This window comes from Centropristis striata, chromosome 1 (genome assembly GCF_030273125.1).
Source record: "Centropristis striata isolate RG_2023a ecotype Rhode Island chromosome 1, C.striata_1.0, whole genome shotgun sequence".
Taxonomy (NCBI): domain Eukaryota; kingdom Metazoa; phylum Chordata; class Actinopteri; order Perciformes; family Serranidae; genus Centropristis; species Centropristis striata.
The window spans coordinates 2,247,731-2,262,401 of NC_081517.1; the positions used below are offsets into that span (position 1 = coordinate 2,247,731).

Consider the following 14,671-nt stretch of genomic DNA (forward strand, 5'->3'; position numbering starts at 1 on the left):
CCAAATATAATATCCAAATACAGATTCAGAGATAAAGATTATACAGGTACATCTCAAAAAATTAGAATATTATGAAAAAGTTCAATATTTTTTGTCAATCATTTCAGAAAGTGAAACTCATACATTATATAGATTATATATAAGATGATATTGTGACCATGGTGTTACTGGGCTGGACTGGCCTGCAAACTGGGCTGACCTGAACCCCATAGGAGTCTATGGGCTGTTGTCAAGAGGAAGGTGAGAGACACCAGATGAGCTGAAGGCTGCTATAAAAGCAACATGGTGCTGTAGGCTGATCTCCTCCATGCCACCAAGTATTAATGCACTAATTCATGCAAAAGGAGCCCAACCAAGTATTGATGTATAGAAATGAACAAACTGTTCAGAAGCCTGACAATTGTGTTTAAAATATCCTTTTTTTTTTCAATTGATCTTATGTAATATCCTAATTTTCTGAGACACTGAGTTTTGTGTTTTCATTCTCTCTAAGCCAGAATCATCAAAATTACAAGAAATACAGGCTTGAAATATTTCACTCTATGTGTAATGAGTTTCACTTTCTGAAATAATTGACCAAAAATATTGAACTTTTTCCACAATATTCTAATTTTTTGAGCTGTACCTGTACTCAATATTTCCACCTGTCCCCTCATGTACCTGGTACGTCTGCAGGGTGTTTGAGCCTTGTTTCTGGCCGTCCTGGTGGGCTTTGAGCAGCAGGTTGACCAGGCGGGGGATCGCTCCAGCGTCCTTCAGAGGGGCCTGGTTCTCCGGGCACAGGGCCAGGTTACGGATCAGGCCCACCACAGCCTGCAGGCAGAAAAGAGAAGAAAAGATATTATGTTAAAATTTATGTTAACTGTGTTTAACCCTTTGATGCACAACATATTTTAACCCCTTCTTATGCACAACATGGGTCAAAAATGACTGTGATGAAATATTTAATGCTGCTGTTTGTTTCTGTGCTCTATCTTTTAATATCAACTTATTTTATGATTGAATATCCCAAGTATTCTTTAAATATCTTGTTTTTGATAACAACAGATCATTATTTCCATTTTGCCTCTCATACTTTATGAAGAAAAAAAGTTTTTGTATTATTAGCCAAGAAGTTAGCTAAGTAGTTAGCTTAGCAAGCTACTTAGCCAAAAAGTTAGCTTAGTAGTTAGCTTAGCAAGCTATTTTTTCTAAATACTTAGCCAAGAAGTTAGCTAAGTAGTTAGCTTAGCAAGCTATTTTGCTAAATACTTAGCCAAGAAGTTAGTTAAGTAGTTAGCTTAGCAAGCTACTTAGCCATAAAGTTAACTTAGTAGTTAGCTTAGCAAGCTATTATGCGAAATACTTAGCCAAGAAGTTAGCTAAGTGGTTAGCTTAGCAAGCTACTTAGCCAAAAAGTTAGCTTAGTAGTTAGCTTAGCAAGCTATTTTGCTAAATACTTAGCCAAGAAGTTAGCTAAGCAGTTAGCTTAGCAAGCTACTTAGCCAAAAAGTTAGCTTTGTAGTTAGCTTAGCAAGCTATTTTGCTAAATACTTATCCAAGAAGTTAGCTAAGTAGTTAGCTTAGCAAGCTACTTAGCCAAAAAGTTAGCTTAGTAGTTAGCTTAGCAAGCTATTTTGCTAAATACTTAGCCAAGAAGTTAGCCAAGTAGTTAGCTTAGCAAGCTACTTAGCTAAAAAATGGATATGTTGTGCATTAGAGTAGTGACACAAAAGGGATTTTATTAAAAAAATGAATAAAGGAAAACATAAAATTTGGATGTATGATGACCAAAAACAAACTAATTGAGCAAAACCTGGAATACTGAATGATGAAATTAATTTATTGCAAATATATAGAACATAAAAACTCTGTCGGGTCACTTTAGATACATGTTGTGCATCAAAGGGTTAAATGTTGTAACTTGTCACTTTTATGCTGCTTTCTTGGCCAGGTCTCTCTTGGAAAAGAGATTTTTTTTAAATCTCAACGAGACTTTTTACCTGGTTAAAAAAAGTATATATATATATATATATATATATATATAACAACGTCACTGGTCAGAAAGTAAAACAAGGCTTACAAAGCTTCTCCATGAGAAATATGAACTGGAAAAAAGAAAAAGAAATATGTACTAATTCCCCCCTGAAGCCTGGAGTTGTAAAACATCCTGTTCCTGCTGTCATGTCATTTCATGTTCCTTCAGGCTGATTGAGACTTTGGCGTTCTGCCCCCTCCGTCCATCTGTCACCCCGTTTCCCCCCAATCTCTCTCTCTGGACCAAACCCATTAACTCCTCCATGTGTTTGTTTTACAGTCCCTTACTCAGAACCAACATTACTGAAATGCACTAAATCTATGCACTAAATCTACGCACGACACTTTGCTATGTTATTAATATTATTACTATTATTACTATTATTATTATATATATTATATTATATTATTATTATATATACTGTTGCTGACATTATTATTATTACTATATACTGTAATATACTACTATTATTATTATACCTGCCTTATTTATTATTATTACTTTTTTATTATATATTTATATATCATATTATTTTATTTATAATTATTTTAATTATTCATACTTATTTATCATCTATGCACTAAATCTACGCACAACACTTAATATTATTACTATTATTATATATATATATTATATTATTATTATATATACTGTTGCTGACATTACTATTATTATTACTATATACTGTAATATACTACTATTATTATACAGGTCGTATTTATTAATATTATTACTATTATTATTATTATCATAATTATAAATATTATATTATTATTATTATATTATTATATATACTGTTGCTGACATTACTATTATTATTACTATATACTGTAATATACTACTATTATTATTATACCGGCCTTATTTATTATTATTACTATTTTATTATATATCATATTATTTTATTTGTAATTATTTATACTTATTTATCATTACCATCATCTTGCCAACCATCCTACCAACTGATCTGCTTTTTTTAACTTGTGTCCTTGTTCTATTCTGTGTTTTGTTTTTTTTCTATTGTTGTTTTTATTTATGCTACCTCAGTATATTTTATTCTTTTTTTTATTTATTATTTTATTCTATTGTATTTTATTGTATCTATCTATCTATCTATCTATCTATCTATCTATCTATCTATCTATCTATCTATCTATCTATCTATCTATCTATCTATCTATCTATCTATCTATCTATCTATCTATCTATCTATGTTCTCTCACACCACCTATTTCCAGTCTACAACCTCTTTCCTTTCTGGAGTTTTTTCCACCATATTTGGTAAATCCCTCTCTCAGATCCCCTCTGCACACTGACCTGTGGGCTCAGTCTTGGACTTTGGTCATATGATTTATTTTTTCCTTTGCTTCCTTTGAACTCTTAACTGTCTGGACTCAGTCTATCACTCTACCTTGAGAGTTACTATGCCTGATGTCTTTAGCATTTAGCGGTTATGCTTCACAGAAGCGGAACAACCCACATTCAAGATCTCAGATATAAAAGCCCTTCCTGGAAAATGACTGTACTCCATCTCAGAACTGCTTCGTTACGCAGACGGGCTTTTATCAGAAACGCTCTACTGACCGTCTCTCGCTTCATGCTTCCATTAGTTTGGTCTGAACTCTTGGAACAAACTACACCACCTCCTTAAAACCAATTCACCTATACCTGTTGGAAATTTTAGAAATTTGATCTGAAACCTCCCAGACTCTTAACCCTTTATCAGGCTAAGAACTATATTTGATAACTTCAGGTAATATTTCGAGAAAAAAGTTGCAAATTTACTAGATTAAAGTGGCAAATCTACAAGGAAAAAAGTTGCAGATTTAAGAGATTTAAAGTGGCAAATCTGTGTGAAAAAAGTTGCAGATTTATGAGAAAAAAGTGGGGAAAAAAACATTTTTTTCTTGTAGATTTGCCACTTTAATCTCGTCAACTTTTTTCTCAAAATATTATTTTCGTATGTTTTTTTTTTACACATTTTGGCAGTATGTAATATCCTCCAATATTCTCTAGGGTTGAAATTTGCAAGTATTTCAATGAGTGCCCTATTAAGGGTTAAAGTGGTGAATCTGGGAGAAAAAAAGTTGCTTTTTTTCCCCACTTTTTTCTCGTAAATCTGTGTGTTTTTTCGCACAGATTTGCCACTTTAAATCTCTTAAATCTGCGACTTTTTTTCTTGTAGATTTGCCACTTTAATCTAGTAGATTTGATTTAATCTAGTAAACACCTCTACAGGTGCATAAGAACAAAATAAAATGTATCCATCACGTCTTATACAGACTAAAAGTGACTAACTATTAACAACACTGAATGATAGTTTTATAGTTAATTACAAGAAATGTAAAACATTAAAAAAAGTGGGGAAAAAGCAACTTTTTTCTCACAGATTCACCACTTTTTCAATTGAATTACTGACATAAATAAACTCAAATAAATAAAATAATATTCTAATTTATTGAGATACACCTGTACAAGAAGTATAGCTTCTTAGGAACTACTGCAGTTTTAAAATAAAATGCTTAACAAATCCAACAAACAACTAGTTCTTGGGAGAAAAAATAATGACTAAAAGTGACAACCCGCTTAAATACTCTTCAGTATTTACTGTACTTCTCTAATGTTTTTTGCTTGTTTTTTTTTGTTTTGTTTTCCTGTAAAATTCTCTCCTTTTTTATGTTTATAGCTGTCCTCTTTTACAACATACTTAACTTATATTGTCTTAGATTGAGTCATCTATTGATCATTATTATTATTGTTGTTGTTTATCTATATATTTGTTTTCACTTTCTGGGGTGGGGATTCTGTTCTGAGTGTTCCTGTATGTTTGTGTTTTATTGTGAAAAAAAAAAAAAAAAAAAGACGGTGGTTGCATAGGCTTCAGGGGGGAAAAGTTAAATCTTTCAATGATTTCCAAACATAATTTCCCAATCTTTAAATCGTATGGACCCTTATTATTGAGCCCCCTCCTGCTGCCTACCTTGATGACGGGCCAGTAGTAGGGCTGGTTGAGCAGCTTGACGATGGCGGGGATGCCGTAGTGTTTCCTCACGGCGTTCTGCGCCACCTCAGCTTGTTGGTGGCGTGAAGTCAGGTGGCGTAGAGCGCAGACGGCAGGTTCGGTCACGTCCTCCTTCTCTCCCGCACGCAATATGGCGTGGATCAGTGCCTCCACGCCGTTGCCCTGGGTGACCAGAGTCTTATTGTAGGCGTTGTTGCATGTGAGGTTGGACAGGATGCCGGTGGAGCAGGTCAGCATGTTGAGGTCGTCTGAGCTGAGCAGACCCACCAGCGTCTGCAGCAGGCTGTCCATCCCGTCCTGGAGGCAGGAAGAGGACCAGGTCAGAGAGACTCTTCATGTGTCCAATTACCAGAAAATGATTTACATTAGGCCTGTCACGATAATTACTATAATGACTTATCGTTCGATATGTAAAAATCGACACGATAGTTTTTTTCTTTCTTTTTTATGTTAAATGATTGTAGCAACAACGCTATCATAGCCTGTATTAATTTATTCATACCTCCCTGTTCTTGTTCTTTCTTCTGCTGTTGTTATTATTATTATTTTTTTTAATACTTTATTGCAAGGCTTCTTACTGTCACAAACATATTGAGTAATTTTTTTCCACCTTTTTTTCAAGGTATATATTCATAAAGTAAATAACAAAACATAGGGGAAACAGACAAACATATATACAAGGCTAACTGGTATTCCCCAAATGAGGATCTCTAAGAAAAGTAATAAACAACAAACTAATAAAACACACAAAAAAAAAAGATAATAATAATATAATGAGAAAATAAGGGGTGGTGCATGTATGCGTGTTCATGAATCTGTGTGTGTATGCATGTGAGTGTTAGTGTTGGGATCATTTAGTTCACCTCCTTAATTTGTTTAAATATTTCCACTGTTTTTAACCAGCCTTTCTTTACAGTATAACTTATTCCAAATATATATTTGTTCCCTATTTCTAAAAGTTAGTCTTTCCATCTCTAAACTTTGTTCTGCTGTTAATTCCCATGCTCTTAATTTTGGTGTATTTGATTGTTTCCATGCTTTAGTCACCTGCTTCAGGACGGTTACTCCCAGTAAATTAAGTTATTATTTTTAATGTCTCTTTTGCATACCGCTATTGGCAACGAGTGTATCTATTGTAATGCCATTTTAGTCACTTAATAGTTCAATGCATGGTATGTGTGTGTGAAAACTTGAAAAAATAAAGTAAAAAAAAAGAAAAAAAAAAAAGAAGAAGAGGTGTGTAGTACACGACATCAGCAATGGTGAGCATAGGTTGTTTTTAGTTTTTTTTGTATTGTTTTTTCTTACTATAAGTGTAAGTATTATTGTTATTGCAGTGAATACAGTGTCCTACATGTTTTGTTTTGGGTTTTGTTTGTTGTTTTCTTTTTTTTTTTGGGGGGGGGGGGGTCATTCATACAAAAAACAAAAAATGATGTAAGCATTGGTCCAAAGTTTTCTTTTGTGAATGTTTTGTACTCTAATGTATTTTTGTACATGTCCTGTACTATCAGCGCTCAATAAAAATAAATGTTAAAAAAAAGAAGAGGAGAAAAGTGAGGTGCAGACCTGCTTGGTGGCGGCGTCAGACAGGTTCCTGAGCGTCCACAGACAGTTCTGCATCAGGCGCTGGCTGGAGCCCGACAGGTGTTTCCCCAGAGCCTGCATCCCACCTGCAGGAGCACAACACATACTCCGATCACTCACATCACTCACATCACTCACATCACTCAGCTCTCAGTGATCATGCTGTCATGTTGCACTGAGGCTTACAAGAAGCCATTAACCACAGCTCAGGTACCAAAAACAGGTTGACACACCTGTATGACTACCTTGCACACACCAAGGTTATTATAGTTAACAAAAACTAACGAAAACTAGAATTGAAAAAACATTTTCATTAACTGAAATAAAAATAAAAACTAGAGTTTTTAAAAAAACGATAACTAACTGAAACTGTATTTTGTGGTTACAAAACTAACTAAAATTATAGTGGAAATGTCCTTAGTTTTAATTTTTGTGAACTTTTTTCATTCATAATTCAGTGTTTCTATTTGAACATGCAACACATGGTGAATATGTTTACTGAGACTGGGATGTTTACACTAGAACCAAAATACAAAACAGTTAATAACCTTATTGGGGCTGAGATGATAAACCAAAGGAAATAAAGGCAAAATTTATTATGACCACTTTGAATCTGGCACCCAACACATAGCCCATTACAAAAAAACTAAAACTAAAACTTTTTTGGTAATTTTGTGTCTTTTTTTGGTCATTTTGTGTCTTTTTTTGGTAATTTCGTTTCTTCTAACACTAAAACTAAACTAAAACTAAGCATTTTCAAAAAATAAAAACTAAACTAAAACTACAAAACTCACTCTAAAAACTAACTAAAACTAACTGAATTTGAAAACAAAAATTCACAACGAAATTAAAACTAAAACTAATGAAAAATCCAAAACTATTATAGCCTTGTGTACACACACACACACACACACACACACACACACACACACACACACACACACACACACACACACACACACACACACACACACACACACACACACACACACACACACACACACACACACACACACACACACACACACACACACACACACACACACACACACACACACACACACACACACACACACACACACACACACACACACACACACACACACACACACACACACACACACACACACACACACACACACACACACACACACACACACAAAACATATATTACATACCGGCTTCTACAATGGCGGGCTTGTTGCTGGGGCACACAGAGAGGACTTTGAGCACACGGCTTGTGGTCCACAGCAGCTTCTCATAGTTGTAGTTTCTCATGATGTGAACGAGACCCTCAGGACCCCCGTTGGACAGGATGATCAGCTGGGAGACGGAGGGGAGGAAGGAGATGGATTTTCATTATTATCTTTTTAAGTGCTTGAAGATTGAAATCATCACTGGAGAATATGCCATGCAACAGAATGATCAAAGTTGTCATATTGACATTTAAGGTGGATTTGATTCACAGTGTGAACTAATGCACTAAGTCAGCTATTCTCAACCTTGGGGTTGGGACCCCAATTGGGGTCGCGAGATGATTTCTGGGGGTCGCCAAATCATTTTGGAAGTCAGCTCTGTCTCCACTGTGTTAAAGTGTTCATGTGTTTTACTCTTTTTGGTCACTTAATGTCTTTTTTTTGGTCATTTTGTGTCTTTTTTGGTCATTTTGTGTCTTTTTTTGTGTCTTTTTTTGATCATTTTGTTTCTTCTTTTGGGTCATTTTGTGTCTTTCTTTGGTCATTTTGTGTCCTTTTTGGTCATTTTGTGTCTTTTTTTGATCATTTTGTTTCTTCTTTTGGGTCATTTTGTGTCTTTTTTGTGTCTTTTTTTGATCATTTTGTTTCTTCTTTTGGGTCATTTTGTGTCTTTCTTTGGTCATTTTGTGTCCTTTTTGGTCATTTTGTGTCTTTTTTGGTCATTTTGTTTCCTTTTTTTGGTAATTTTGTGTCTTTTTTAGTCATTTGTGTCTTTTTTTGGTAATTTTGTTTCTTCTTTTGGGTCATTTTGTGTCTTTTTTGGTAATTTTGTGTCTTTTCTGGTCATTTTGTGTCTTTTTTTATCATTTTGTGGTCAATTTGTGTCTTTTTTGGTCATTTTGTTTCCTTTTTTTGGTCATTTTGTTTCTTTTTTGGGTGATCTGAACTTCGTGTGAGATTCGGGGGTCGCGGACAACATGCATGTTAAATTGGGGGTCGCAACTCAAAAAGGTTGAGAACTACTGATTTAGACAAACAAACAGCCTCATTTGCTAAATAAAATAATTAAATTACTTACACCTATATTGTTTAATGCTAATTACAACTGACATTGTACTGCATCACCTGATACTACTAAGCTAAATGTTTGCCTGACATTCTCAACATGATGAAACTATTCGTAAAGTCAATCTGACATTTGATTTATGCGTTAAGTTATAATTGACTAATGTTCCAATCCAAGAACAGCAGTTACATAACCTTTAATACGAGCCAAAACTTAACGTTGCACGTGTACCCAAGCAACCAGGTAGCACCAAAGTACACAACGTGAAGATGGAATGAAATCAGTTTTTCAAACTCAGGATCCTTTTTGTAAAGAACTTCTTACAGATTACAACGTGCAATCTTCTAACGAGGCTGAATAAACACCATTAAATCTTCACTCGTTTGACGAGTGAACAATTGACCACACCCGTCCTGCACCTGAGGAGCTCTGTTCACACGCCACACCCAAAACAAAACACATGCACGCACAAGCACAACTTCAACAGTCTTAAATTACAAAACTTGGCTGGTATCAAGTGTTCCAGCCGTTTATTACACACACACACACACACACACACACACCTTGCTCTCCTGGTTGCCGTAGGACAGCAGCTGCAGACAGTCTGTGGTGATTGCCAGGAACTTGGGGTTGCTCTTCTTCAGCAGGGGAACCATCTTCTGCAGGCCGTCGGCCAGACGGACGGCCATCTTGGCTCCTTCCTGGTGCAGCAGCAGGTTGTGGAGCGTGGTGATGGCGTAGAAAAGCACAGACTCCATCGGAGAGCTGAGGAGAGGAACGTGGGAATGATGAAGAAAGAAAGAAATGGCATATCCAGTTGTCATACATTGAAAGAAAACGTCCTCACTGATAGATACAAAACCACTCGAGATGTACTGAGTGATTGAAAGCTGTTGTTCTGTTTACTTATTGATTTGGATCTACTTCTTCTAGAGTAAATCCAGACAACACAGACCAGATATTGTGCTTAACCCTTTATCAGGCAAAGAAAAAAGTTGCAAATTTACTAGATTAAAGTGGCAAATATACAAGAAAAAAAGTCGCAGATTTAAGAGATTTAAAATGGCAAATATGCACGAAAAAAGTCACAGATTTACGAGAAAAAAGTGGGAACAAAACAACTTTTTTCTCCCAGATTCACCACTTTAAATTTCATAAATCTGCGGATTTTTTTCTCGTAGATTTGACACTTTTATCTCGTTAACTTTTTTCTCAAAATATTATTTTCGTATGTTTTTTTTTTGTACACATTCTGGCAGTATGTAATATTTATTATTATTATTGGAATTTGCAAGTATTTCAATGAGTGTACTATTAAGGGTGAAAGTGGTGAATCTGGGAGAAAAAAGTTGCTTTTTTCACGCAGATTTTCCACTTTAAATCTCTTAAATCTGCAACTTTTTTTCTTGTAGATTTGCCACTTTAATCTAGTAAATTTGCAACTTTTTTCTCAAAATATTACCTGAAGTTACCAACCTGTAAGTCGCTTTGGATAAAAGCGTCTGCTAAATGACTAAATGTAAATGTAATTTACTGTAATTTTACAGTAAAAAGTTTTACAGTGTACCTTCAATATGAGAGAGACCACATTTTCCCAACATATGCAAACAGTAAAGGACTAAAGTCTTTGTGCGGGAGTACCTGAGCATGCGGACCAGAGCGGGGATGCCTCCAGACTTGAAGATGGAGAGCAGGCCCTCTCTCTGGTGGGACAGGTTGTGGAGGATGCTGGCCGTGGCCCGAGCCGTCTCCATGTCGCTGGTGTTCTGCATCGCCCGCACCACCGCCGCCACCATCTGAGGCGACTGCATCATCGCACGCCGCGACGCCTCTTTGCGTGTCAGCTGGTTAACGATCTGTGCTGCCTTGCTGACCACCACCTGATCAGAGAAGAAGAGTTCATTTTTTACTGGTGGACGATACACAACAAGAAGCTCGGCTACGTCTTCTTCAGCGATTACAACAAGAAGCTACTCAACAGTGGTGGAAGAAGTATTCAGATCCCGTACTTAAGTAAAAGTACTAACACAACACTATGAAATTACTCCACTACAAGTACAAGTCCTGCATTCAAAACTTACTTAAGTAAAAGTACAAAAGTATTAGCATCAAAATGTACTTAAAGTATCAAAAGTAAAAATACTTTTTATGCCGAATGGACCCACTCAGATTGTTTTATATATTCTAAATACCTTATTACATCATTTGTATTGATGATTTTATGTAAGCAGGGTTTTAATTTTGTAAAGATATGGCTCATTTAAGTACTTAATATACTGTTATAAAATGTAATAAAATTAAAAATTAAAAATAATCACCTTAAATTGATTATATGTTTTATGTTAAATCTCAACCTGTAAAGTAACTAAAGCTGTCAGCTAAATGTAGTGGAGTAAAAAGTACAATATTTGCCTCTAAATGTAGTGGAGTAGAAGTATACATTTACAGAAAATAGAAACACTCAAGTAAAGTACAAGTACCTCAAAATTGTACTTAAGTACAGTACTTGAGTAAATGTACTTAGTTACTTTCCACCACTGCTACTCAAAGACCCTCGTCTCTGGATTTGTATCGTGGGATATGTAATCTTTGTGCCCTTTGCTGAGATCAGCAACATAAGAGCATACGACTGCACTCACCAACCTTCAATTTTTATCTTTTTCCGTTTATTTTAATGCCAACACTCAACGCCTTAATGTTGTTCTCAGGAAGCGGTTTGTTACAGATTTGCTTCAGAGAAAAGTTGCTTTTCAGGGACTTTGAATGCATTTTTTTTTAAAACACACTTCATACTGCCTGGTTTCAATGCCATTTCTGCAATGGATGGTGTTATTGGAGATGCTGGAGTTAATCATTAAGGCTTTATATTTGTCCCAACAACGGTTCTAAAACACAAAATATTCACTTTACAATGACATTGAATAAAACACTGCGTTCCTCACCTGGTCTTCATCGTTGAGCAGCTTGGTGAGCTCCGGCACGGCGCGCGTGGCGAGCTCGGCGTCATCCTGGTAGTTGATCAGGTGGATGATGGCGGTCTTCAGCATCTGGGACGGCTCGGCCAGCTTCTGGACGTTGGTCATCTGGGACGGGTCGGTCTGGGTGGACGTGATGGTGGCGCCGCCCTCCAGCGTCTCTGGGAACATCGCCAGCCGAACACGCTGCGCTCTGGTCAGATGGTCGTCCACGTCTACGGAGGAAGAGAGATGATGATTCTACTGAGCACATGTTAAATAAAAAATAAAAAAGAATAGAGAAAGTCAACAGCAGAGGTGTCAAACTCTGGATCGTGGGCCAAATTTGACCTGCAGTATAATTATATTTGGCCCGCGAGGAAATACCAAATGACAATTTGACAAATTTTTTTTATTTGTCTTTTTTTATCTCTAACTCTGTTTTGGATTGAGTTTTTATTACTATTTTATTCTATTTTATTTTTATTGTTTTACTGTTTTTAGTATTTTATTCTTTTTATTGTTTTTATTTATACCCAGTTGTGTATGATTTATTCTATTTTAAAAACTGTACAGCACTTTGGTCAACTGAGGTTGTTTTTAAATGTGCTCTATAAATAAACTTTGACTTGACTTGACAACCAGAGCTGGCCCGCAGGTATTATACAGCGCAAATAATACTACAAATCCCAGAATGCTCTGCTGGTGTTTTGGCTTGAACACAGTAGATCAGTGTGGAGCAAACTGAGCAACAATTAAAGTGTCTTTATGCACTTTTTCTTGCTAGTCCAAGGCTTGAATGGTTGCACATTCATTGAAGGATATTATTATTAGTCATTTGGTTTATTATTGTTATTTTATTCTCACATTTATTTTTAGCCTGTGGAAAAAGATTACTGTTAAATTTAAATTTAAAGAAGGCCGCATATAAAATAAAGGGACATACGATTTTTATTTAAATTTTATTTAAGAAATGAATGCCATTATGCCATATATGCACTTTATGTGTTCTTTATGCACTCTGTTCATTGCACCTTATTTGTTTCATAGCACCAACATTTTTATTTTTATACTTTTTATACTGTATATTCATATTTATTCTGCTGCTGCTACACTGTAATTTCCCAGCTTGGGATAAATAAAGTCTGTCTGTCTGTCTGTCTGTGTTTGTTTTATTTGATATATGATTTTGCATGTTTGCTATATGAAGTTATATCAAGCTTTGCTTGTTCCATTTCGTTTGAACTTTTTTAGGTCATTGTTTTCAATAAATATCAATGTTGGCCCGTGAGTTTGTCCAAGTTTTAAGTTTTGTCCCACTGTGTATTTGAGTTTGACACCCCTGGTCTCCAGTGTTGGTTGTTTCCTTACTGGGCTCTGATGTGACGGTGGTGGTCATGGTGTAGTGTTTGGAGGTGAAATCATCGTCGTCACTTCTGACGGTGGTGGCTCCAGACTGGATGCCCGAGTCGGTGCTGTACATCGTCTGCTTCCACTCTGCCACCCTCACCATGCCATCGGGCTCACCCACTGACAAGCAAAAACACAGGAATTATGGGACATCAGAAGTGTTTTTTTTTTTTTTTTTTAAAACTTAGTTTTTATTTAAGTTTCATTCACAATCGTGTACAGAATCACATTCGACATATCTGCTGTTTCATACACATGGTAACACTTATGGTACATCAAAAAAAAATACAGAGACTATAATGACAAAGAAAAATATAAATAAAAATGGAATAAAAGAAATAAAATGATATCAGTATACCCATAGCAGGGCTCCACCTTTTAGTGAATATATGTTTTTGAAGTCTTAAGGAGTATGTTATTTGTTCCATTTGATATATTTCCTTTATTTTTTCAGACCACATACTATATGTTGGGGGATCAGGCTTCAACCACCTTACTGTAATGCATTTAATTGCTGTTGCTAGTAATATCTGTAAAAGATATTTTTTGGCTCTTCCTTCAATGCCTTTTGGTAATAGACCTAGTAGGGCCACCATTGGATCCATAGTAATATTTCCACCAAATATTTTATTAACTGTTTCAAACACTTCCTTCCAGAATGCTTTCAGTTTTGGGCATAGCCATAGTATGTGGGTCTGATTGCCAATGTGTGGGCCACAGTTTCTCAAACACTTATTTGAATGCGTAGTGCTAAATTTAGCTGTAATTTCAGGTGTCCGGAAGAACCTCATGACCACCTTCCATTTAAATTCTCTCCATACATTTGAATTAGTTACCGAATGTACTTCAGTACAAATTTCCTCCAACATATCATGTGATATGTTGGCATTCATTTCAATTTCCCATCTCTCCTTCACCTGTGCAGTATTATTCAAATTCATGCTCAGGAATATTTGGTAACAACTTATTAATTTCTTATCCCATTTTTTTGTTTGTACTTTAATCAATAGCTCTTCAATTAGTGCCGGTTTAGCAACTTTGTCCCAATCTTTATGTTTTAAAGTGTTTTTTAACATAAAAATGGACTGAACATTTTGAGGAATAATGAAAAAGAAAATCCCCGGTGGACCAGTGTTTTAGTTCCATGCCCTATAAAAGGGAAGTCTTTTACAGAAGTAACCTTCAGTTGTTGAATGTATTAAGGAAGTGACCTCAGTACAAAAACAATCGCTGGAAGTAGAAAAGGTCATGATCAAAGAAACATTCTCCTGTAAAATGAGGCGATAAATACAAAAGTGGACTTGAAAATGCACCAGCTAAAACCACTATCAACTTTGTAGAAACTTGCTATTTCCCCCACTTTTTTTCTCGTAAATCTGCAACTTTTTTCGCACAGATTTGCCACTTTAAATCTCTTAA

At 35.6% G+C, this 14,671-nt stretch overlaps 1 protein-coding gene across 1 annotated transcript in view; it reads right to left on the reverse strand.

The window, feature by feature from the left end:
- jupa (junction plakoglobin a) overlaps positions 1-14,671 on the reverse strand; it is a 53,383-nt gene that overhangs the window by 13,637 nt on the left and 25,075 nt on the right. The window contains exons 3-10 of the mRNA XM_059350484.1: positions 13,214-13,372; positions 11,831-12,078; positions 10,530-10,768; positions 9,452-9,653; positions 7,805-7,949; positions 6,609-6,712; positions 4,998-5,336; positions 661-813 (exon numbers count right to left, since the gene is read on the reverse strand). Coding sequence (XP_059206467.1) covers positions 661-813; positions 4,998-5,336; positions 6,609-6,712; positions 7,805-7,949; positions 9,452-9,653; positions 10,530-10,768; positions 11,831-12,078; positions 13,214-13,372 — 1,589 coding nt within the window. The remainder of the gene's footprint in view (positions 1-660; positions 814-4,997; positions 5,337-6,608; positions 6,713-7,804; positions 7,950-9,451; positions 9,654-10,529; positions 10,769-11,830; positions 12,079-13,213; positions 13,373-14,671) is intronic.